General features: G+C 45.0%; 1 protein-coding gene across 1 annotated transcript in view; it reads right to left on the reverse strand.

Moving 5' to 3' along the window:
* Nucleotides 1–802: 802 nt before the first annotated feature.
* LOC144784891 (ubiquitin-conjugating enzyme E2 E2) overlaps nucleotides 803–26,810 on the reverse strand; it is a 738,431-nt gene continuing 712,423 nt past the window's right edge. Inside the window, exon 6 of the mRNA XM_078663985.1 lies at nucleotides 803–1,590. Within this exon, the coding sequence (XP_078520111.1) occupies nucleotides 1,493–1,590 (98 nt within the window). The 3' untranslated portion in view covers nucleotides 803–1,492. The remainder of the gene's footprint in view (nucleotides 1,591–26,810) is intronic.

Raw genomic sequence — 26,810 nt, forward strand, 5'->3', positions numbered from 1 at the left:
GTCAATAAAATTGTCTCACAAAATTGTAGTAGAGACAAGTAAAAAAGAGAGCAAGTATTAGAGCAACACAGGGAGGAGAGAATTGGAAAAACGACAAGTGTGTGACATAGGAATGTATAATAGACTAAATAGGCACAGAAGAGAGCAAGACGCTGCAGGTGTGAAGAGAGTGCGGGCACAGAGGGTAAGAGAACAGGGTGAAAAAGCAAATGAAGGTGAAACGAGAAAACGCAAATAGACTACGAAGAGATAGAACTGTATGTCAAAGAGGTGCACAAGAGAGAGACGTTGGGAAAGATAATGAGAAAGATGGAAAAGAAAGGAAAAGAGAGATTGGAAATTAAAAGCATGCAAGGCAAAGAGCAGGAAAGAAAGGTGTGAAGGGAGAAGCATTGGTTACTCTACATACAAGCATTCCTCCCATCATCCTTTGAGTGACGGATGTAATGCCCTAGATGGCCATGGGTGTGCCCAGACGAGGGTCCCGTGCTCACTCTACAATAGGATCCAAGGTATACCTCACTGATGAGGCCCAATAAGTACTAAACTGGTCTGGAGATGCTTGTGTTTCCTTCTAGAGGCAGCTCTAGAATGATGGACAGCTCATGAGGAGCAGGGTCAGTACTGATTTGCATAAGGCGGGCCTTTGTCTAGAATGGCAACGTGTGCACAAAACGATGGGCCAGAATGCTACCCTGAGCATTTGCCAGTGGTTAGATTATTTGTAAGCCTAGAAGTACAGAAGTCCTGATGGTGCTGGAAGAAGAAAGGGCACAGTGATACTAAGAGTCAGACAAGAAACTTTTCACCAGCCAGTGTTTTATTGCGTGCTCTCAGTAAACACAAGTGAACAACAACTGATCTACAGTCAAAGGTGGTGCAGATCGCTTAAGAAATGTACAAGTACTTGGCTTTGTTATTCAGAAGGTGAAAATACACATTTACTTTGTTCAAACTGGGAAGTCTCTTGTGGTGGGATGCAAGGTGTGTCCGATTATTACGGTCTTGGGTAAATGCGTAGTGACTGTCGATCAGAGGTTTCTGTACAAAAATTCTGTTTTCCGGCAGCATGCACGCACCAACCACGAATAAACTTCAGTACAAAAAAATTAACCCTTAATGCAACCTTTAAGTATAAATGAGATTCAATTCTGAATTTGTTTATTCTTTACCCTCCTTCCCCCCCCAAAAAACAATATAACCATGTAAGAAAATATTACACACAATGCTACAAAGCTTTGTGACAAAGCCCTAGGCTAGAACAGATTCAACATTCTCCGCATCATCATCAAACAAACAAAGAAGAAGTCCCCTTTAATGTGGGGAAAAAATATGTTCAAGTTATGTTATCAAATTTATTAAAGAAAATGACAACTTTGTGTCACAACCGTTCGAAGGAAAAAAAATAAAAAAAATAAAAATAAACTAAAGAAGGGCTCTGGATGCACTTAGTGAGTGTGCTTGCGCAGGTCCAGCGTGTCTAATTCGCTTCCTATGTGGCGTATCTCTTGGTCCACTGCCTGGCCATTCGGTCATGCTCGGCTCTGTTCGTCGTGTACTGTGTCGCGATACTCCCAACCAGCGGGTCCGCTGCACAAAGGAAAGAGACAAGAGTTAAGACAAGTACTGAAAATCCAGATTTTATTCCCAAGGTTTTGTAGAGGGTGTACCAACCCCAAACCAAAGCAAGAGTACTCTACATAGGTAGATACCCATACATTGATAATGCGATCGGATGAATATGTGATAGTCAAAGTTAATCGATGAAACAGTGGAACGATGAATTGATTATACAGGGTGGTCAGGGCTAAAGTCCTAAGGAAAAATGGTGGGGGGGGACTAATTATATACCATCAGGATGTCATGGGAAGTAATGTTACAATGTCACAAGAAGTGGCGCAATGCCCATTTAACAATGGGTATTCCTGGACGCACTGCAATGTTCAAAAATAAAGTTTAACAGTCTGTTTGGTGCTCCGGGGTAGCGCCCTCCGACTGGGAGCGTGATAAATATGAACTGAGGTAGCCCTCCCTAAAACTAAAATTATAGACGACATCAATCAACAACTTACTAAACATTCCGCTGAAGTCAGCGAGCGAAAAGTCAGGAAACTAAGGAGAGATACTATAGACTACAAAATGGGAGAGGTCTATACGTGAGCTGATATTTATGCTAAACGACGTCAGAACAAACCCTACACTGCTAATACTGACACATCCTCATCTGAGGGTGACACAGCAAATCAACAAGGAAGAAGAGGACGGTTCATGCCACAAAAATCCACCAACATCACTCAAAGCAATACAGCCACCTCTGAAACTCCATCTACATCCACTGAGTCTTTTTTAGAATTAGGCCAAGACCAACACGAAGACCCAGGAGGGCCAAAAGAAAAAACAAAAGAGCCTCCACAGACGCGGAATGTAACAAGCAAGAAGGAAAAAACCAAAGCGAAATAACTGAGAATTTGGTTATCAACATTTCTGACTTCCATTTCAGCAAGATACAAATTAAGACTTTACAAAAAGGTACCTCATTCATACCCACGGCTCAAACTAATAAACTAGAATTGGAAATTTCCTTTTTCAAACTGATGAGGAAACTACGTTTGAGACATTTTTTTGACAATGTAATACAAACCACAGGAGTCATTGAACAAGATCAACTTAGGGGACTACGTCCTAAAAGTACATTTTTACCACCGATCTCACATAAAAGCCTTGATACCTTTGAAACTTTAGTCAAAAATTACTTAAACAAATTAAACTGTCAACAAAGATCCAAGAACAAAAATTTCACCAACAAAGAAATTAACATTCTAAAATCCATCGCAAACAACAAAGAGATAACATGCGTAAAAGCTGATAAAGGCGGTGCAATCGTCATTCTCAATACCTCCTATTATGACAGCCAAGCATCCCTCCACCTCTTGGATACCAATACATATCATAAGCTACAAACAAATCCCACTATACAATTCAAGTAGAGACTTGACACTATTTTGAACTCAGCATTTGAAAACGGAGTTATCACGGACAAAACTAAGAAATACCTTACTACACCATATCCAAAAAGTCCCAAATTTTTCTTGGTCCCAAAAATTCATAAAAATCTTCATGCACCCCCATGCAGGCCCATAGTTTCTACATGCGGCAGCATCCACGACCCTGTGGGTAAATTTTTGGATAGATATTTTCAACCCATTGTTACATCCACACCAACGTTCATAAGAGACACTACAGATTTTCTCAACAAACTCAACTGTATAGAACTGGAAGATCGGGGTAATCTCCTACTGTGCACAGTAGACGTTACATCTTTTTATACATCCATACCCCACTCCATGGGCATTAAGGCAGTAGAATATTGTCTACTAAGAACGGAATTGGACAATGAATTCAAAATCCTACTAATGGAACTACTTGAATTTACCCTATTTCACAGTTATTTTGTCTGGAAAGAAGACTGGTATCAACAAATGACCGGAACGTCAATGGGAAATTCGGCAGCACCTACCTATGCGAATATCTTTATGCATAGATTTGAGGAGGATCACATCCTCTGTAAAACCACATGGATTAACCACCTCAGAATGTTTGTGAGGTTCATTGATGATATTTTTCTAATATGGCAAGGCCCACAAAACTTATTACAAACTGAGCTTGCATTACTTAATTCGATCGACCAACGAATACAGTTTACTTATGAAATCCAATCCACATCCATATCTTTTCTTGATGTAAAGATTACCAACACCTCCACAGGATTTGAAACCAGTTTATTCAGGAAAGAAACTGACAGGAATAATACGTTACATTTTTCAAGTTTTCATCCGCAACCTCTCAAAAATCATTTGCCATACAGCCAACTCATCAGAGCCAAAAGAATTACATCTGACACCGATAAATTCAATCAAGAGATTCAGAATATGACCATTCGGTTTAAGTCTCGTGGGTACCCACATCAGATCCTCGAGCAGGCCAAACAACGTTGTGCACTTAAAACAAGAAACAAATTATTGACCAACACAACACCAACTAAAAAAGATGCTATTACCATAGTTTCAAAATATTCGACAGTCAGCAAAAAATACAAACAGATCATCAAAAGACATTGGGATATCCTCAGAGTTGAACCTGACTTCAACAATCTCTTCACCACTGAACCAATCTTTGCTTATACACGAGCAAAAAACTTGGGTGAACTAATTAAACAAACCAATTGTACCTCCATTGAATTCAAAGGAACAACCCCGTGCTGGAATTGCAACCATTGCAACAGCGTGATAAAAGGAAAAACAATCCACCATCCCATGAAAGGACACCAAGTCAAGATTAGAGCTACGGCAACCTGTGATACATCCAATGTTGTTTATATGTTGAAGTGCCCTTGTGGCAAAATTTATGTTGGACAGACAGAAAGAAAACTCAAAACAAGGCTCAATGAGCATAAGTCTAACATTAGAACCAAGCAAATCAAATCCACAGTCGCCCAACATTTTTTGGAAGCAGGTCATGGCATCAGCCAAATGCGCTTTTGCGCTTTGGAAACCATTAACAAAGAAGAAGGCAAGGACAATCACAATAAACTCTTAAGGAGAGAAAACTATTGGATTTTTGCTTTATCAAGCATGAAACCACTCGGCCTTAATGACCGCGTGGAATATTCATGCTACCTATGAAATGTTTTACATATTGTTGCTTATCTGTATGCGCCTAATGGATGCCCCATTATTAGATTTCTTGTATGTATACATTAGTGATGTTACCCATATGATTGTCACACACCATGCGTTCTAACTATCACGTTTCCCATATATCTTTTTTAGACATTTATTCACCTTTCTACACTCTAACTTTAAGCAGGACTACATCTCAGTATTTTTCTCGGCGATCTCGCTGTCCACCTAATAATCATGCTTTTTGTTGTAATTTTATTAATTATTACTCCTAGGACGCCACCCACCTTTTGTTCAACTCATTGATTATTTTGGTTAACATATAGTTCACTTTTGATAGATATGTAGTACACCTTTCCATCTACACGGCGAATAAGCGTCACCTAGCAACGTTCTCGCTTTATAAACACTTCCGGGGTCTAGCCACGCCCTATCCCGGCATGGGAACAACCACACCTTCTATTCACCGAGCCGCGTTTGCACGCTACGGTAAGCTTCACTTTTTAACGTTTTTCTCCGAGAATGTTTCACTTGCAGTTAATTTCACGACAAGTGTTAGTTTGTTTTCACGATATTTCACTAACCCTGAGTCGGTCACCTCTTAACCACGGCTGTTTGATTACAACCACGGTCCGGAGCACACCAACCTTCGCACGTTCCTTTATTGAGTATACAACAGTGCAACTTAGGTGTTTCAACACTTGCTGGTCGACCTTTTGACAACATTCACAGGACTACATAATGCATGCTCCTTCGTAGCACCCATTCGGTTTCACCCAGTCCGTATTAGTAAACGAGCACTTTTTCCCTTGCGGTTAAATGAGCACAATTTTTTTCAGTAAAATTTTTTTTTTCAATAATACCTTTTGCGCATTACTTCGTATACCTATTCTGTTTTTCTTCTATTAACAGAACATATATCCCCAGATGAAGGCATTATGAATATGCCGAAATGCATTGGGATTACTAGAGTGCATAACTTGAATTTGAAGGAATGATCAAATATAAATGGATTATACCCTTGTGAATACAACAAGATGGAAAAATATATGAATAAACTTTCAAATTGAACAGTTGGCATTTATTCTTTGAAAATTATTGGGAAACCTTTATATAAGGACTTTTTCTTGGAGCCCGGGGGACTCTTCCCAGTTGCAGTAGGGAGGGCTACCTCAGTGCAATGCCCATTTAATCATCATCACTTAAATGGCCAAGAGCCTATTTTACAAAAGCGACAAAGTAACATAATCACAAAGAGCATTTTGGTTTTACTTTTTTAAAACACATGCATTTTTTCCTATTAATGTGCAACTAAGCTTGAAAATGACAAAGTGGGAATATTGTTTAAATAGATGTGTATCTTGGTGATTCTATTTCTTATATGTTTAAGCTTCTTTTAATAAGAAATGCAAATGTGCTTTTTTAAAACAAACATTAAGCTGAAGATTTATGAATAGTTAATGAATGTTGCCTTGTGTGGAAGAGAGCAGAAATGCACCGTGTCTACTAAGATACGGCACGCTTCTGGTCTCGCCTAGCACGGCGCGCACTGCTGCCTGGCGACCATGCAGGTATCCTTGTGCCATACTGCAAGGGAGCTTATGTTACAGGCAGGATTGCTTATGTGCAGGAAGGGAGACCCCGATTTGTGCCCTGAGCCCATCTGATTATATTTGGTGCGCTACTATCTGGATTAACGCAGAGTGTACGGACCCGATTCTCACAGCCATTTTTGTCCATAAACCTATGTGTGTGACTGAAAATGGCTCCTTGTATGCCCTTTAGATAAACTGGCGAATACCTAGCAGTGGTACCTGCTTTTACTACTGCATAACTGTATTTCACACTTTATAGGATTACACAGTAGCAAACAATATGCAAGGGGTGGCAGGAGGTGGATAAGGTGTGGTTGGTATGGAGAGTTTCTGATGCCTACACACTCTTCTCTGGCCCTTTCACACAATGGAGGCGGAGATGTGCTCAGCAAAGAGGCGCAGTAAACCCCATTCAAGGTAGGGGAGAGGGGTTGGCCTAACGGCTAAGGCGCTCGACCTCGGACCTGGGGATCTGGGTTCGAGTCTCGGTAACGACGCCAAAAACCCCCTGTGATTCTGGGCAAATCACTTAATCTCCCCGTGCCTAAAAAAAAAATAAAAAAAAAAAAAAAAAAAAAAAATATGAAAGTGTGTCCTCATGTAACGTAACTGGTGCTATGTAAAGCGCTCTGATAACTGATTCGGTTCGGTTCTAGTTCGCGCTATATAAAACTCTAAAAAAATAAAATAAAAAAAAAACACTACTAAAGTTTGTTTGGGTTTAGGGAAGGGGAGTCTCCACGGGGAGGCGGAGAAGAAGAAAATATGTAGGGGTGGGTGGAATTTGCATAATCGCGCTACGCAAATCTCCGCGAAACGGTAAAAAATGTCCACGAACACGCAGAAATTCCACGAACACACAGAATTGCTTGTTCGGGAAGCTTTTTTCCTGTACGCAACAATCGCTGTATGTGTGCTCGGGGGGAAGGAGGGGGGGAATATCTCACGAACACGCAATGTGTGAACGGGAACAAGCAAAAAATTTTGCGAAGTCGCAGAACGCAGAATTTCGGCCAAATTCGCATTCTCTGTGGAATGCGAAATTACCCAAATTCCGCGAGCGGAACGGAATTTACCGCCAAGGCCTAAAAATATGCAACTGAACATTGTGGCCGCCTCTTCCCAGTACAAAATTGTTCTGGATTTAGAGGTCAGATTTGTGGAAATAACAAATAGTAAAACAATGTCAGATGGCACCTACAGTGGTGCGCCAAGAAACCTGCAGAAGGCTTAGCATTCTAGGTGCACTGCTGGGAACGCTTGTGAATAAGAGAACGTAGTAAACCTGAATCCGCTGTGGTACGTGGGGCCACTACAAGCGCAGAGTCACCTCTGTGTCTAACTCGGGCCCTACATGTGAACTAGAGAGCTACAGCTGGGAGAAGTGCAAGGACCCGCAGGGCAGCCGGGCACGGCCATGACTCGGCAAAAAACGCATTTTAGGGGGATGCCGGGTTTCAAAACCCCAACATATGGCGACCCCTATATGCAGGGACTGAACAAAGTCAAAAGCATGCCTCCTCTAAGTACTTACGAAGTAATAACAAGCTGAGAGAGTCTTTCTTTCCTCTTCATGCATGTGCATTTTGGTGTGCGTGAGCCTCCAGATACCCGGCAGCAGGATGCTTAACACCATCGGCGCTGCGCATTTTCCCGCTGTGCGCTGACTTTTTGAAAAACCCGCAGTTGACGAGCTCAGCTCGTCATCAGCGTACGAGAGGTGAACCTCATGACGAGCTGAGCTCGTCATCAGCGTCGAAGGGGTTAAAGAGAAGGAGGCCTGATAGCCCCGTGACTTGGGCATTTGTTATGGGCCTAGCTGGCATCAGATAAGCCCCCTGGCTGCCTGCACTTTGCTGCTCAGAAGGACAGCAGACAACACGCAGGCGCTGCTGCTGAACGTGCCCTGGTGTCTGGGACGTGCACCAGACGGTTTCCGCGTATTTCAGAGGGGCCCCACATCTAGGCACCACCCTGTAGACTCTTGCTGGGCATAACAAAGGCAGAATGTGAGGGGTCATCAGGCCACCTTTTGTTCCAGTCTCTTGGCTGGCAGCAGTCAGGAGCCTCACACCTGATGCAAATCAAGCAGAGGGGAAACAAAGGCTCGCACCTTGTTAGCACTTCACACATACTTAAGAGAGGCAGCTTTTTACTGTGTTCAGTCCCTGTTTAGTACATACGCACTCACTGTAAGAATGTCAGATGTGTTGGTCTTTCCCAGTATTTACACAAAGCAAATTGCATTTATATAGAGCTTACTACACCGGAGGAGGCGTTGAAATAATTTAAGTACCGCTATGTTTTCTTGTATAGCCCTACTCATTCCAATGCAGGGTGTCAGAGCGCTTTACATCAACACGTGCATATTACATGTACAATACATTATATATACTTGTACAAGAATGTACAGGATGTGTTACATAAAACTTGGAGATTGCAAGGTGTAGAAGTCGCATATCATCTTCCATAGCTCAGTGTTATTATCCTTGCAATGCGCTCAAACGTACACATGATAGACCTGCTAAACATGTGAGGGCTTTAGATCTGATGTCACTTCTTGTGATGCCACTTCCTGTAAAGTCGTGGCTTGTGATGCCAATTTCTATTAATTAAATTCCTGTGATGCCCTGTGTGATGTCGCGCACCGTGATGTCACTTGCATACTGCCAAACTAGGTCAGTCCTGTGGAAAAGTAAATTTTGCCATGTTGTATGTGCCTACGTGTTCCCCATATTATGCTATATGTGCATGATCGATATGCATGTATACCCCTCTGATCGATTAAAGACGCAATTACAGTTGTGTCCATCTCTAGTATGCCAGTTTCCAGTCCTCGTGAAAGCAACGAATATTAAGCCTATGTAAACTTACGTTGCCACATTTTACGGTGTGCACGTTAACTCATTGAATTGTCCCCGTTTCTAGGCCTCAAAAGGGCCCGGACACCAGATTCAGCTCCTGTCTCCTGAACCCTCTCCGAGGAGCGATACAGCCCCCACCTGCACTCCTGAACCCTCTCCGAGGAGCGATACAGCCCCCACCTGCATCCCTGACCCTTCGCTTACTTCATGCCTCGCAGTGCCCGACCCGGCCTGGCTCTGCCTCCCAGTCTGCCAAGAGTATGTTATGTTTCTAGTTATCAGTCCAGCCCTCCTTCTCTGCATTCCTAAGCTACTGCATCGCATCAATAGTTTCCGTCATGGTCTAGCCTTACTGTCTCCATGTAAGAGAAATACTGTATTAATATTCATAGAATATTCCTAGCACACGCAATACATGTAGAATTATGCATGCACCAGTCTTAGTGTCTAGTAGCCTCTGCCCTGATAACTTTTGGATTCTAGCAATATGTATTCCAAACACCAGATACCAGATATGCCTTAGGTACATGTCGCTCTGACACTCCAGACTTTAGTCTCCTCTTCTAGCGCAGAAGTCATAGCCCCCAGTTCTCTGGTAACACGTCATTGCCCGTTTGCGCGCACCACTAGGTTAGAGGTCCCAGCTGCTCAGGTAGCCCCCTCCATGTTTCCGCCCCATTTATGACACTTCTGTTACGTTTACATCACATGTCTATGTATACGCCCTGTACACGCCTTCTTGTTACATCATTTTGCCCTTATCTTTCGCGACTGCTACGAGTCACGCCTACTGCTACGCCTACTGTATTGAATGTAATGCAATTGTTTTAATATATATACTGTGTACTGTTACTGAAAGGCCCCAATCCCCGATTCCCATTTCCCCGGCAGCTGCCTTCATCCTATTCCCGTACAGGCTGTCCTGTTCCTGTCCTTTATGCCTGATTAAAGCCTGTAGACTCAAGATACCTCGAATCCTGACTCTTATTTATTGAGCTACCTGTTTCATTCACTGTAATTAAAAAATAGTACAGGTAATTAATTATTTATTTACCACATAATGGTGCCCGAACAGGGACTTGCCCTTTCCCCACGCGCCGGTGAAGCCACGCAGGCCCCCTGATCCTCTGCAGCCGTGACGGAACCATACCTTGCACGTGCAGATATTTCTGCTTCAAGTATCCCTCAGGCCCACGGAGGAGACGGAGGTTGCGGTCCAGCATCCAGACGAGGCGGTGAGGAACGCGGCGAGTCCCGACCAGAGCCCAAGCCGAGAGTCCAAGGTCCGAGGTATCCGGAGGCCCACCTGTAACTGAAGTCCGAAGTTCGTAGTCCGTCGTCGTAACAGTCCAGTCCAGTCCAGTCCGAGGCCTTCCGTTCTTGCTGCCCGGTGAGTACCGTTGCTGGGGTAGTATCTAGACAGGGTCAATTAATTTGTCTCTGGTCCGTGGGTTTGGGTACGCAGATCCAACACGAAGTGTTCACCTAGGTGGACGCGGGTCCTGACGTGTCTCTTTATGGGACCGGTAAGTTTCGTGCTGTTTTAGCAGTGCATCTAGTCATTCTAGTAAGTTCTGTTCTCGAGAAATTCATGTGTTCTGTCCGAACTGTTATTTTAAATGTTATTCCATGTGTTTTCAATGTCGTGGTATGAGTGATTTGTTTTTCCAGTTATTATTGTGTTTATCGTGTATTGTATTGTGTCCAGATTCCAGCCTAGACAATGCCTCTATTCTCGAAATTACGTCAGTTAAAAACCAGAAAAGGGTTATTAGAGGAAGCAGTTCCTGTCCCGCCTAGGGACAGTCCAGGTCATTTTATGTATCATAAGCATGGCTTGAGTGCCATATTATATCTAGACTTATGGGTGGAGTACACCAAGGAATTAGAAGAGAAATATAGATGGCCCACATCAGGTACGTGGGATGCCGAGTGCATCATGCGAGTAGAAGAAGCATTATGGAAAAAGAAATCCAGACAGTCCCAGAAAGATGCCATCGAGTTATGGCGCAAAGAATCTCATAGAAGAACCGAAAAAGAAATCAGAAAAACAGAATTAAGTAGGGAATCCTCAGAAAGAGCCCAAGAAAGGGAATTAATCGAAGTAGGTGAACGAGTTAAAGCCGAACAGTCAGACAGACAGAGAAATGCCCTTATTAAGGGTATGTATCCTCTTCTTGCCGAGGGCTTGCCGAAAGCAACCCCGGAAGCACCATGTAATTTTCCGCCGCCATTAGTTCCGATTAAGCTACGTCACAAACCGACTGCAGCTGATATTTTTCTCTCGTCCTATTTGGACGACACAGTCCCAGAATATGCAAATCCTGTCCCGCCTGCTCCTGTAAATAATGTAATTCCTGTTCCTCCTGCCACCGGGGCACCCGTTACAGCACCTGTTACGGCACCCCCGGTCCAGCCTACAGTACATGTACCCGCTACATCAGTCACTCTCCCAGCACGTACGATACCCGTAGACGATTCTAGTCTAGGGGCCACGGGGGGTAGGCCTCCTGGAACCCCGCCTCAACCCAGACGTATCACGCTACTCGAGCTACATGCACGAGCGTTACAGCGTTCGCCCAAACTTCAGTCAGTCGCAGATATCAAGCGAGCACTTACCGAATGCCGTTATGATCCAGTCCCAGGCGATGATGATATGGTCCTGTATTCATTACGTGTAAGACGGGTGACCGAATATTTGGACACCCTACCGAATATGAAAGGTTATCTAGACAGAATATATCGTTTCATCCGTACAGGAGTAGATCCAGGAAGTATTGGCGATGCCATGGTTCAAAGGAAAGTCGAGATTCAGCTCATGCTTTTAAAGTTTCTAATTAATTGTTTAATAAGGGAACAAGATTATCCGGATAAAGATCCGGAAGAAATGAAAGTCCTGACCAGATGGAGTGACCATATAGCCGAGGGAAGACACAAGACACAGAACTGTATAGAGAGTATGTACAAGAAAATCCGTAGGGAAATAATAAAGATACACGAGAAACGAGAAGCAGCACAAGTAACCGAGAAAGAAGACAACTCTTCTACTGAAGAGGTAGACGACGAGAATCCCTCCAGAATAGCGTATGTAGGTAGAACTAGACTTCCCGACCGACATTCACGCCTAGAACACAAGAAAGTTTCCCCTCCTCCAGCACCAGAACAAGGTTCTCTTGAGCAAGTATTTCAAGCTACCGATCACATTCTGAAATCACGAATAGGTTATAGTAAACTTAGTACCATGCATGAACAAGAACTAGCCCGATCAGCAGTCCGATGGACTACTGATTCTACCACTTTTCCAGACGAAATAGTGGCACAAATGTTTCTGAAACTGCCCCCAGCCGAGCAGCGACTGGTGGGTATGTATATGATCCAGCACCTCATTACACTGTATGAGGGACAGCATTCTGATCCAGGTCCGTTACATGATGTTTTGAACGAGTTACTCCAGTATAGATGGAGAGGTCTAGGTACCGATTAATTAGTATCATTCTAGAACAGCGCCACAAATATCGAACGTTTCTGAATCCGCATTTTGTTCATGTCTCACCTCCAGAAAGTAAATCATTTTACATAGATAGACAGCATCCGTTACGAGAAGTACACCCAGTTAGGACAGCGGGTGGTGATCTAGAACGAGTATTTGTTTATACCCCTATCACAAAGATGGAACTCTTAGAGATGAAAAAGTTAATTCCTTGTCACGACAAAGATCCAGCAGGGTTCCATCGAGAATTAAAAGACATGCTCCGTATGGGAGAATACACGTATCCTGATATTATTAAAATGTTAAAGGTCCTGTTGCCCGTAGGGGTATATGAAAAACTCAAGGAAAAAGAATGGGAGGTGGGAGAGAAAAAGATAGATTGGGCAGCTCTAGAAGCTGAAGATAATTCACGAGTACCAGGTACCGGTCTTGGGGGTAAAGTTAAAGAATTGCCCGAGTTATTGATACAGGTTTTGCCCAGATAACTAGCCACGAAAAAGGAAGACTGGGATGCAATCTCAGCTTGTAAACAAAAACAGGATGTAGACACTAGTGATTTTTATTCTAGATTTGAAAAATGTTTTATTATTAACAGTGGTCTGAAAACAAGTAGTGAATCGTACCCTCATCTTTTTGTTACCAAACTAGTCGAGAATTCAAGTCCACAAGTTAAAAATCGAGTATTGAAAGTCGAAAGTAGTTGGCAAGCTAATACTCCATCACAAATGTTACAAATGCTCCAGTATCACCAGAATAGAATCAGGGAAGAGCAAGAACACGAAAGGAGACGTATGAAAGACACGAAAATGAAAGTATTAGTTGCACAATCTGTTCCACAAGACAGTCAGAAGAGGGGTCCGAATCAAGCCAGTCATCCTGCAGCTCCCGTTAAAGGGACTTGCAATTATTGTAAACAGCCAGGTCATTTTATAAACGAGTGTGCAGTTCTGAAACACAACATAGCTACTGGTAAGACTAAAGAGAGACCACGTCCGCCTAGACAAGAACAAGTTTCACAGACTTCTCAGCCACCACAGAATGCACAACAGACAGTCACGGTACCGCAGCCTATAGCTGCAACACAACACGTTACACAGCAGATGTACCAGTACGCACAGTCAGAGTATCCAGATTATCAGCCATATTCATGAAACAGCCTAGAGAGGGAGGTAGGCTTGCCTCTCATCGAGATACCTGTAGATCAAGAGGGTCCCTATGTGCACAGTCAAATATTAGGGAAAGACAGAAAGTTTTTGATTGATCCAGGGGCAAGTAGGACTACTATCAGTCATGACGAGGTTCCAGGGGCTCCGCTCTCAGGCTCTAAAAATGTTTCCCTTGGATTTTCAGGAAAGCCGATTGTTAATGAAATTTCGAAACCAGTTACTCTAGAAGTTGGTCCATTGTCCCGAACCACTGATTTGTTACTCACGAAATCATGTCCAGAAAATTTGTTAGGCATTAAGACACTAAAAGAATTAGGAGCAGTAATTTGCTGCTCCCCAGAAGGGGTCCGATTGTTTCTGAGAGACTTTAAAGGTCATTATGTATTACGTGATTTTGATCCAAGATTATTGAATGTACCACAGCATTTATGGGCGCAAGGTCCAACTGATGTAGGTTGTATGCATATCACACCCCATCGTGTGACTCTCAAACAAGGTATAGTTTTGCCACGAATCAGACAGTACAGATTGCCACCTGAGGCTGTAGCCGCCTTATCCAAAATTATTGACGAACTTATTGCTCAAGGAGTGGTTGTAGAAACTGACTCCAACGTATGTAATTCTCCTATCATTCCAGTCTTGAAACGTACTGATCCAAATGCACCTCCAGTATATCGATTAGTGATTGACCTTCGGGAGCTTAATAAATGTATCATATCCCAGTATCCAGTAGTCCCAGATATTTCATCCCTTTTGACAGCCATTGATTCTGAAGCTACATTTTTCACAGTTATCGATCTCAAGAACGCATTTTTCAGTGTCCCCATTCATCCAGACAGCCAGTACCTTTTCGGTTTTTGTTTAAATGGAAGGAGCTATAAATTCACACGAGCTCCTCAAGGTTTCACAGAAAGCCCTAGTATTTACAGTCAAGCACTTAAGAGACAACTAGACAATATTCACATGCCAACTGATACTGCCCTGCTCGAGTATGTCGATGATCTACTGATCACAGCCCGTTCTGAACGTGACTGCGAGCGAGCGTCACTCACAGTTCTGTATTTCCTGGCCGAGCAGGGGCACAAGGTGTCCCCTTCCAAATTACAATTCTGTGTCCAGCAAGTGGTATACTTAGGACACTTACTGTCCAAGTGGGGTAGGCAGTTGACACCAGACCGTATCCAGTTAATAGTGAGTCTTCCACAGCCCAAAACACAGAAGGAGGTACGAGCTTTTATTGGCCTCACTTCTTATTGCAGACAATGGATTCCTCAGTATGCATTTCTAGCCAAGCCACTGATACAGTTAACGACACAGGAGGCAGCCGTATCGACTGTCCTCCCTTGGACCCAGGAACATACACTTGTATTCAATGAATTAAAGAAAGCCTTATGCCAAGCACCTGTTCTAGCAACACCAAACTACAGTAAGCCTTTTACACTTTTTGTCACAGAACGTGATGGTACTGCATTATCTGTTCTCACACAAGATCAAGCGGGACAGTACAAACCCTGTGCTTATTTTTCTAGTACATTAGATCCAGTAGCCCAGGCTCTGCCTGCGTGCCTCAAGTCAGTTGCAGCCACAGCTCTAGCTATCAGACAAAGTGATTCCATAGTGTTAGGACACTCCCTGACAGTACAAGTTCCACACTCCGTGGAAGTTCTTTTAAACCAAACACAGACTCAGCACTTGACAATTGCACGTTTAACAGGTTATGAACTGACACTGTTCCAGCCACACATAGAAATCAGACGCTGCAACATTCTAAATCCTGCTACACTGTTACCGTCAGTTACTTCAAATCCTGCCACACATGACTGTGTGGAAATTGTTAACACTATGACAAAGCCAAGACAAGACCTGACAGACATTGCATTACCTAATCCCGACCTGACACTTTATGTGGATGGTTCATGTATGAGAACGAGTACAGGAGAACTAGTAGCCGCGTATGCAGTGACTACTGAAACCGAAGTTATAGAAACACATCGTATTGACACCCTGTCTGCTCAAGCAGCAGAGCTAGTTGCTCTGACCCATGCCTGCATACGTGCTAAGAACCTGAAAGTAAACATATATACAGATTCACGTTACGCATTCGGAGTTGTACACGACTTTGGAGTGCTCTGGCAGGAGAGAGGTTTCATGACTTCTCATGGAGCCAAGATTCAGCATGGTCTCCTCATTCAAGCTCTGTTAGATGCAATACATTTACCGACAGCTATCGCTATCATGAAGTGCAAGGCACATACAAAAGTCACTGACATCATTTCCCAAGGTAACGATCTAGCAGATCGAACAGCCAAGCTTACAGCTCAGACTCCAGACATTCCAGTTAACGCGACACAGACACTCACTCCAGATCAGACTACTTGTATGACAGTCAAGGACCCTACACAAGATGTCATAGACATACAGTTACATGCTACTCCTGAAGAAATCAAGAAATGGTCCGAACAAGGAGGGGTCCAGACAGATCAAGGATGGTTGACGAAGGGAAAAGCCACATGGTTTCTCCCCGACTCTATGGTTCAAGTCATTATTAATACCGCACATAGTCCAGCACATCTAGGAGAAAAAGCTATGTTAGACAGTATTCAGAACCTTTGGTTCAACAAGCACTTACGAGCTGCAGCCAAGCAGAAAGTCCGTACCTGTATGATATGTTGTCAGTTCAATCCAGGTAAAAGTGTCCCGGGGGAACAAGGCGGATTCCAACCTCCTGACCACCCTTTTGAAGTCCTCCAGATGGATTATATTCAGATGGAGCGATGTCGAGGTTTCAAGTATGTCCTCGTAGTTGTATGTGCTTTGTCCAGGTGGACAGAAGCATATCCAGTTCCAGATTACACAGCTGCGACCACTGCCAGGCAGTTGGTTCGTGAGTTCTTTCCCCGCTATGGACTCCCTAGGGTCGTGTATTCTGATAACGGCCAGCCATTCTCATCTGAGCTCATGAAACATGTTTCCCTTCTGTTAGGGTACCAATGGAAGTTCCATTGTGTGCGCCATCCTGAAGCAGCCGGTTCTCGTAGAGAGACATAATCAGACTTTGAAAATCCGCATTGCAAAAGTATGTAGAGAAAAAGGTGTAGACTGGCTCGTTGCCCTGCCAGTTGCTTTATTTTATATGAGGATGGTTGCACATTCCAGATCAGGTCTGTCCCCGTATGAGGTCGTATTCGGCCGCCCCCCAAACATGTGGGGTACACCTAGACCCCGCAGTATTACAGATGTTTCCAGTAATATGCTGACAGATTACCTAGCTTCCTTGATGACTGCCCTACACTCTTGTCGTTCACAGGTTGCCGCCGCATTTCCAGACAACACCGAGGTGAAACCGCATGAAGTCGTTCCCGGTGATCTTGTGTTCGTCCGAAATTTTGATCGTTCAAGTCCGCTGGAGCCCCGCTGGAAGGAGCCTCGCATGATCTTGCTAACAACAAGGACCGCCGTGAAACTCGAGGGCAGGAAGGGGTGGGTCCACCTGAGCCATATAAAGAAATTCCATGGATTACGAGAAAAGACTTTTGCTAAGGACTGCCTTATTCCTAAAGACTGCCTAAAAACAGACTCTGAACTCAAAGTTCCCCTGTTAGAGAAAACTCCGCAACAGGAGTATAAAGAGAAACTCCGGTCTAGTAAAATAAGTCAGCCAGTTTAATTGTCTAAGTCCCTCTCGGGTGAAACGGTTAGACAGGTTCCTGACATGTATGAGATAGACCCCCACAGTGAGAGAGTTAGTCAAAACTCTAAAATATGTATTATTGTTCTAAGTTTCTTGTTATTTTTGAGTCTTATGGTTACCTGCACAAGTTATGCTTTACATTTATGTTTTCCAATTTCACATGTACATATGTTTTCTAATACTACAGTAGAGCACACATTTAGTGATCTGCCTCCTCACGAGCTATCCTATCGTCTTGCTATGCGAAATAACACATTCATTCGAATGTTGCATTATTCACACCAGACCAGCAATGCCACCAATTGTTGGGTGTGTGGTCGACTCCCCCCTTTCCAGACACCGAAGGGAGTTCTGCCACTCTTTCCTTATCCGTTTTCACATAATGGTTCATGTGGAGCATGGTCCACTTTAACGTCATCCTCAACTGATATGTCCCTTCTGAATAGAAAATGTTTTCCAGACAAGCAAGGTCTTTCCCATAGAACAGGGTTAGATCTAGAAAATGAAGTATATGATTTAGGTAATTATTTTTCGCATTTCATGGTCCTGAATGTTCAGTCTGATACTACTCCAGATTTGCCTGCTATTTCAGTACTACCAGTCAAAGGCGAATTATGTGTCAGAAAGAATGGTTCCGCACATGTAGGACATAGTGATTGTACTACTACTGTCGAGTATAGTGACAGTGGGAAATCTATTTTCAAAGCCTCACGTCATTCTTATTTTGTTTGTGGTCAGACTGCATATGTTCGTCTGCCCCTCGATTGGGATGGAACATGTTATATTGCCTTCCTACTGCCACCAGTTTTTCTAGCCCCATCTGATTATCACAGAAACACACATCTAGTACACATTAGACATAGAAGGGAGATCGAGTCCCCGATTGTCGATCAAACTGAAACTACTCTAGAACAGTATCAAGACTTCAACAAAGGTTTCTTTTTCTTTATAGGACCTATCCAGAATAGTAAGTTAATACGTAGGTTAACCAGAACCCTTGAAGCTGTAGTGAATGAGACTACTTCTGCTCTAGGTAACTTAACTGAAGAGCAATCTGCTATGAGATTTGTCGTGCTCCAAAATCGTCTCGTTCTTGACGTCATACTGGCCGATAGAGGAGGAGCATGTAGAGTCATTGGATCTAGTTGCTGCATTTTCATTCCTAATAACGCGCCGTCTGTTTATTCAGCTATAACCAGACTTCATAAAATTGCCCATCAGTTACACCAGAATCCAGGCACCTGGACATGGTCCGGTTGGCTCTGGAGTATTATATCTGCCTGGGGATGGAAAGTATTGTCATTCCTAGGTATTGCAGTAATGATCATATTCAGTTGCTGCCTCTGTATACAATGTGGCCCTGCGATTTGCGGCATGTGTGCTACCTCTTGTATTCCTAGTTCTAAGTCCTGTTCCAAGACTATTCGAGACGAGCAAATGATGCTATATGAAATGATAAATGGTATCATGAATATTGATGTTTCCTGATGGAAACGTAGGGCACAAGGAGGGAATGTGGAAAAGTAAATTTTGCCATGTTGTATGTGCCTACGTGTTCCCCATATTATGCTATATGTGCATGATCGATATGCATGTATACCCCTCTGATCGATTGAAGACGCAATTACAGTTGTGTCCATCTCTAGTATGCCAGTTTCCAGTCCTCGTGAAAGCAACGAATATTAAGCCTATGTAAACTTACGTTGCCACATTTTACGGTGTGCACGTTAACTCATTGAATTGTCCCCGTTTCTAGGCCTCAAAAGGGCCCTGACACCAGATTCAGCTCCTGTCTCCTGAACCCTCTCCGAGGAGCGATACAGCCCCCACCTGCATCCCTGACCCTTCACTTACTTCATGCCTCGCAGTGCCCGACCCGGCCTGGCTCTGCCTCCCAGTCTGCCAAGAGTATGTTATGTTTCTAGTTATCAGTCCAGCCCTCCTTCTCTGCATTCCTAAGCTACTGCATCGCATCAATAGTTTCCGTCATGGTCTAGCCTTACTGTCTCCATGTAAGAGAAATACTGTATTAATATTCATAGAATATTCCTAGCACACGCAATACATGTAGAATTATGCATGCACCAGTCTTAGTGTCTAGTAGCCTCTGCCCTGATAACTTTTGGATTCTAGCAATATGTATTCCAAACACCAGATACCAGATATGCCTTAGGTACATGTCGCTCTGACACTCCAGACTTTAGTCTCCTCTTCTAGCGCAGAAGTCATAGCCCCCAGTTCTCTGGTAACACGTCATTGCCCGTTTGCGCGCACCACTAGGTTAGAGGTCCCAGCTGCTCAGGTAGCCCCCTCCATGTTTCCGCCCCATTTATGACACTTCTGTTACGTTTACATCACATGTCTATGTATACGCCCTGTACACGCCTTCTTGTTACATCATTTTGCCCTTATCTTTCGCGACTGCTACGAGTCACGCCTACTGCTACGCCTACTGTATTGAATGTAATGCAATTGTTTTAATATATATACTGTGTACTGTTACTGAAAGGCCCCAATCCCCGATTCCCATTTCCCCGGCAGCTGCCTTCATCCTATTCCCGTACAGGCTGTCCTGTTCCTGTCCTTTATGCCTGATTAAAGCCTGTAGACTCAAGATACCTCGAATCCTGACTCTTATTTATTGAGCTACCTGTTTCATTCACTGTAATTAAAAAATAGTACCGGTAATTAATTATTTATTTACCACAGTCCCCCCACTTCTTATTTTGGGCTTGTGCCCTGCCCGAATGTAGCCCTTCACTCGTACCGAGGGCCTCAGGGCGCTAGCTTGTGCTTAGGCGGCCATTCATTCAGCAGCAGTGTAAACACCCTCGGACGTCCTCGTGAGAGCAAACCCGGCCTCTGCACTCACGTGCACGCACCCGGAAGCTGCAGCGCGGCGCTATGAATTATAGATCACTCACTATCCGTGAGCGCAGCTGGGGCTTCAGGGGGTGTAAAGTGGTCGGGCGAAAGAGGGCATCCTTTCTGCCCCGTGCACAGCTTTACAGAGCTGTGTTCGCAGGGCTTTGTGTTGGGAGTGTTGTGGTGCACTGCACACACATTTTTCTATGCATTATTTTTGAATAGCTTTGCAGCGTTTTCAATAGCAGGAGTTACTACTACAGAACTCAACCATACTAGTCTTACCGACCTCAGGCGGATAAAGGGTCGGAGGGGGGAAAAGAGGAGAGATTGAGAAGAGAGAGAGAGAGGGGGGAGGAGAGAGGGGAGGAGAAAGAGAGAGAAAGAAAGAAAGAGACAAAGAGAGAGGGAGGGGAGAAGAGAGAGGGGGAGATAAAGAGAGAGGAGAGAGGGGGAGATAAAGAGAGAGGAGAGAGGGAGCGAGAGAGAAAGAGACAGAAAGAGAGAGAGGGGAGAATGAGAGAGGAGAGAAAGAGACAAAGAAAGAGAGAGGGAGGGGAGAAGAGAGAGGGGGAGAGAAAGAGAGAGAAAGAAAGAAAGAGAGAAGAGAAAAAGAGAGAGGGGGAGGGGAGGGGAGGGGAGAAGAGAGAGGGGGAGATAAAGAGAGAGGAGAGAGGGAGAGGGAGAGAAAGACAGAAAGAGAGAGAGGGGAGAACGAGAGAGAGGAGAGAAAGAGACAAAGAAGGAGAAAGGGAGGGGAGAAGAGAGAGGGGGAGAGAAAGAGAGAGAAAGAAAGAAAGAGAGAAGAGAGAAAGAGACAGAGAGAGGTAGGGGAGGGAAGAGGGATGGGAGAAGAGAGAGGGGGAGATAAAGAGAGAGGAGAGAGGGAGAGGGAGAGAAAGAGACAGAAAGAGAGAGAGGGGAGAACGAGAGAGAGGAGAGAAAGAGACAAAGAAAGAGAGAGGGAGGGGAGAAGAGAGAGGGGGAGATAAAGAGAGAGGAGAGAGGGGGAGATAAAGAGAGAGGAGAGAGGGAGCGAGAGAGAAAGAGACAGAAAGAGAGAGAGGGGAGAATCAGAGAGAGGAGAGAAAGAGACAAAGAAAGAGAGAGGGAGGGGAGAAGAGAGAGGGGGAGAGAAAGAGAGAGAAAGAAAGAAAGAGAAGAGAAAAAGAGACAGAGAGAGGGAGGGGAGGGGAGAGGGAGGGGAGAAGAGAGAGGGGGAGATAAAGAGAGAGGAGAGAGGGAGAGGGAGAGAAAGAGACAGAAAGAGAGAGAGGGGAGAACGAGAGAGAGGAGAGAAAGAGACAAAGAAAGAGAGGGAGTGGAGAAGAGAGAGGGGGAGAGAAAGAGAGAGAAAGAAAGAAAGAGAGAAGAGAGAAAGAGACAGAGAGAGGGAGGGGAGGGGAGAGGGAGGGGAGAAGAGAGAGGGGGAGATAAAGAGAGAGGAGAGAGGGAGAGGGAGAGAAAGAGACAGAAAGAGAGAGAGGGGAGAACGAGAGAGAGGAGAGAAAGAGACAAAGAAAGAGAGGGAGTGGAGAAGAGAGAGGGGGAGAGAAAGAGAGAGAAAGAAAGAAAGAGAGAAGAGAGAAAGAGACAGAGAGAGGGAGGGGAGGGAAGAGGGAGGGGAGAAGAGAGAGGGGGAGATAAAGAGAGAGGAGAGAGGGGGAGATAAAGAGAGAGGAGAGAGGAGAGAGGGAGCGAGAGAGAAAGAGACAGAAAGAGAGAGAGGGGAGAATCAGAGAGAGGAGAGAAAGAGACAAAGAAAGAGAGAGGGAGGGGAGAAGAGAGAGGGGGAGAGAAAGAGAGAGAAAGAAAGAAAGAGAAGAGAAAAAGAGACAGAGAGAGGGAGGGGAGGGGAGAGGGAGGGGAGAAGAGAGAGGGGGAGATAAAGAGAGAGGAGAGAGGGAGAGGGAGAGAAAGAGACAGAAAGAGAGAGAGGGGAGAACGAGAGAGAGGAGAGAAAGAGACAAAGAAAGAGAGGGAGTGGAGAAGAGAGAGGGGGAGAGAGAGAAAGAAAGAAAGAGAGAAGAGAGAAAGAGACAGAGAGAGGGAGGGGAGGGGAGAGGGAGGGGAGAAGAGAGAGGGGGAGATAAAGAGAGAGGAGAGAGGGAGAGGGATAGAAAGAGACAGAAAGAGAGAGAGGGGAGAACGAGAGAGAGGAGAGAAAGAGACAAAGAAAGAGAGGGAGTGGAGAAGAGAGAGGGGGAGAGAAAGAGAGAGAAAGAAAGAAAGAGAGAAGAGAGAAAGAGACAGAGAGAGGGAGGGGAGGGAAGAGGGAGGGGAGAAGAGAGAGGGGGAGATAAAGAGAGAGGAGAGGAGAGAAAGAGACAGAGAGAGGGGAGAACGAGAGAGAGGAGAGAAAGAGAAAGAAAGAGAGAGGGAGGGGAGAAGAGAGAGGGGAGAGAGAGAAAGATACAGAAGGAAAAGAGAGAGGGTTAGAAGAGAGAGAAGGGTTAGCGGTTACATCCAGCGGTTAATTGGTTATTAGGTTAAGTCTTCTGCTCTGAAGGAAAGCGTTCCGTGCATTTACTTCAGTTTCCTTTATGGTAAATGAGATTAACATTTCGATGGCAACATTAGTTGAGAATTTCTGGCACAAAGGAACTGGTTCGAGGGATGAACAGAGGGCTGGAACGGATGAAGTGTTACTGGGTTAAGGCACGAGAGAGAGGCTGTGATCTATGAAAGCAAGGGAGGCAAATTGTAGAACTTCATAGTAGAACAAGCATTTGCAATGCAATGGGTCTCGCATTTATGCGAGTCTGAGCTATTGACAATGTAAATAACAATACCTTTTATGTTTGTTATCGTTATTAAAACATAAATTAAAGGCAGTCATTTACAATGCCAATTGCTTAAACTCTCATAAATACGAGACCCATTGCATATGCTTGTTGGTTTTACTTTCCGCCGAGTCCCTGGCTCTACACAGTTTGTCTCTATCTCTCATGTTGCTCTCCAAACCTATTCCCTTTTCCCTCCTCCCACGCACCACTTCAATAACAACAACTCGACACATCCCCGTCTCGGACGACCGCCAGCTGGGAGTCAGGCAGCAGTTGCATAGGACTGCTTTTAGAACCCTTAAGTTGTAGCCTAGATTGTTTCTTCCCTTAAAACGAGGCAGCTGGGGGCGGCTCTAGGCTCATGGAGGGGGCCCCGGAAGAAGGGGTCCGGGCGGGGCGGAGCGCGGAGGCCAGTGAAGAGGGGGGGTGGGGGTCAGGATGTTTGGAAGTGGAACAGAGCCGGAGGCCGCCAAATCCCTGCCAGGGGCCGCCATGCAAATATGTATCCATCCTCAGAGTATTATTATATTAAGGATATATATTGGCGTGGTGGCCCCTGGGGTTTGGTGGCCCTGTGCAGGTGCACAGCTTGCACATGCCTAAGACCGCCCTTGGCTGTGAAACTGCTTCATTAAACTTTGCGGACATTTTCACATTTTAGTTTGTCAAAAAACCCATTATGCAAGTGATTTCTTCCACACCAGTATCAGTCATGAAAAAACACTTTGCATAAACATTTCTGAATCTACCTCCACCCGACCAAAATTTTAAAGACCGCATTTGTACGAGTCACTCATTCATGCTAGATACTCATTTAAGTATCTTTGGGTGTTATTACTTAGGTTTCCACGCACACAGTCTCAACACCAATTCAAATTCTTTCCTTTAGCAAAACTGATCAAAAGTTCTGGAGAAAAAAATAAGAAACCTCGACATTGCTATTCCTTTTCATAATACCCTTAAATAAACACATTTAAAACAAGCATTGGAAATGCAATAGGTCTCGCATTAGGAAAGTTTAAACAATTGGTATTGTAAATGACACTTTTTTTATTTATGTGTTGGTTTTGAAAATAGCAAAAGTAATAGCTTTGTCAGTTACAATGTCAATAGTTTGAACTTTCGCAAATGTGACACCTATAGCATTTGTAATGCAATGTGTGTTGTCTTTACGTGACTTAGATGTATTGATATTGCAAATAACAATGGCTTTTAATTTTGTAAATAATTAATACTTAAATAACATTTATTGTAATTTATAATGGCAATAGCTTAAACGTTTGTAAATTAATTTTGTGAAGATTATGTTCAGTGTATTTTATTGTGACGAAAATCCAAGAACATTGCATTTGCACCTGGTGGTGGATGTGGTGGTGGTGGGTGTGGTGGATGTGGTGGTGGATGTGGTGGTGGATGCGGTGGTGGTGCATGTGGTGGTGGTGGATGTGGTGGTGGATGTGGCGGTGGATGTCATGGTGGATGTGGAGGTGATGGTGGATGTGGTGGATGTGGTGGTGGATGCGGTGGTGGTGGTGGATGCGGTGGATGCGGTGGATGTGGTGGTGGATGTGATGGTGGTGCATGTGGTGGATGTGGTGGTGGATGTCATGGTGGATGTGGAGGTGATGGTGGATGTGGTGGATGCGGTGGTGGATGCGGTGGATGTGGTGGCGGTGGATGTGGTGGTGGATGCAGTGGTGGTGGTGGATGTGGTGGTGGTGGATGGGGTGGTGGATGTGGCGGTGGATGTCATGGTGGATGTGGAGGTGATGGTGGATATGGTGGTGGATGTGGTGGTGGATGTGGTGGTGATGTTGGATGTGGTGGTGGATGTGGTGGTGGATGTGGTGGTGGGTGCGGTGGTGGATGCGGTGGATGTGGTTGTGGTGGATGCGGTGGTGGTGGTGGATGCGGTGGATGTGGTGGTGGATGTGGTGGTGATGGTGGATGTGGTGGTGTTCAGTGGGAATTTGCCGGACAATTTACATTAAGATGTTTTATACTTCATGGACATTTTCAGGGTTGTCTTTGCTTTGTTGTGAAAACTAAAGGGCAGACTCTAAAAGTATCCGATTGCAGGCGAGGAGCCCTTAACGCTAGGGGCCAGGAGCCCCTCCGGGTTCTCATAATAATCAGCCACGGATCAAAGCAGCGCCTGGGCGGAAAACAAAGAGAACCCCGTGGAGACCTCCAAGCGCCTTTGATTTCAAGCAATGCCTGCTGCAGGGGTGGGCCCGTTGCGAACAGCATGGCGGAATTAATTCAATTCAATGGTGTGGCCAACAGTGATGGGGAGGGGCAGGGAGGGAAGGGGGCGAAGGGGGCAAGGGTAAATATGGACATGGAGGGGGTCGGATGAGGGAAAGAAGAGAGGATATTGAAGGCAGGGACGAATGACGTGTTTAGAAGAGAGAGGAAACGAGAAGGGAGGGCTGAAGTGAGGGGGAGGAGGAAGGGGATGAAAGGATGCTGAAAGGCGGAGTAGGAGTAGAGGTTACGAAAAGAATGAAGGAAAAGAGGTCAAGCAAAGGCATGAAGCAACTGAAGGACAGAGGGAAGGCAGAGAAGGGGGGGGAGGAGAAATGCGACAAATATTTTGGGTAAAAAAAAAAAGAGAGACGGAGGGAAGGCAGGGGAGGGGGGAGAAGAAATGCGACAAATGTTTTTTTTGTTGTACTTTATATTTGCCTGGCTATATACATATATTCAAGCATGTACTCCATTAGGTAGGCATGGCTGTGGAGAGGTCAGTAGCACGTCAGGCATCGGCAAACCTTTTGGTCAGATTGGGAAATTAAAACAAGTTAAAACGGTGAGCCACCGTTATGAAAGTAAATGCGCACATGGTGTACTGCAAATGAAAACAAGCAGCTCATTAGGAGTGGTGGGGGCGGGCACAGAGAGACAAGGGGGGAGTGGATGCTGGAGGGGGAGGTGTGCTGGGAGAGAGAGTGGCGCTCTTCTGCCCCTACTTTCAAAGCTGCCATGACGATGCGACACGGCGGGCAGGGGAGGGGGCGGAGCAGTAGCACGGCAGGCATCGGCAAACCTTTTGGTCAGATTGGGAAATTAAAACAAGTTAAAACGGTGAGCCACTGTTATGAAAGTAAATGCGCACATGGTGTACTGCAAATGAAAACAAGCAGCTCATTAGGAGTGGTGGGGGCGGGCACAGAGAGACAAGGGGGAGTGGATGCTGGAGGGGGAGGGGGAGGTGTGCTGGGAGAGAGAGTGGCGCTCTTCTGCCCCTACTTTCAAAGCTGCCATGACGATGCGACACGGCGGGCAGGGGAGGGGGCGGAGCGGGTAAAACAATAAATAAACACGACGGCTGGACGAGAGAGAAGGGGTGGGGGGAGGAGAAATGCGACACGGCGGGCAGGAGAGGAGGGGGAGGAGCTGGGGGAGGCTGTGAGATGTGCACGCGCTTTTAAGCTCTAAGCGCATGCGCATTGAGCTTAAAAGTCACGGGCACTGCAAGGAATCGCCACGATTCCTTGCAAGTTAGTTAAAGAGTGGTTAAGCCCCCATAGTCTCGCAAGCTCGATGCGCATGCGCATCGACAGGCGAGACCTAAAACGTGGCCTGTTCCAACCGTGGACGACGAAATATTTTAAATTTTTTTGTTTTATATAGCGTAGAGTCGACCCGACTGTATCAGCGCACTTTACATG

This window comes from Lissotriton helveticus, chromosome 10 (genome assembly GCF_964261635.1).
Source record: "Lissotriton helveticus chromosome 10, aLisHel1.1, whole genome shotgun sequence".
Lineage (NCBI taxonomy): Eukaryota > Metazoa > Chordata > Amphibia > Caudata > Salamandridae > Lissotriton > Lissotriton helveticus.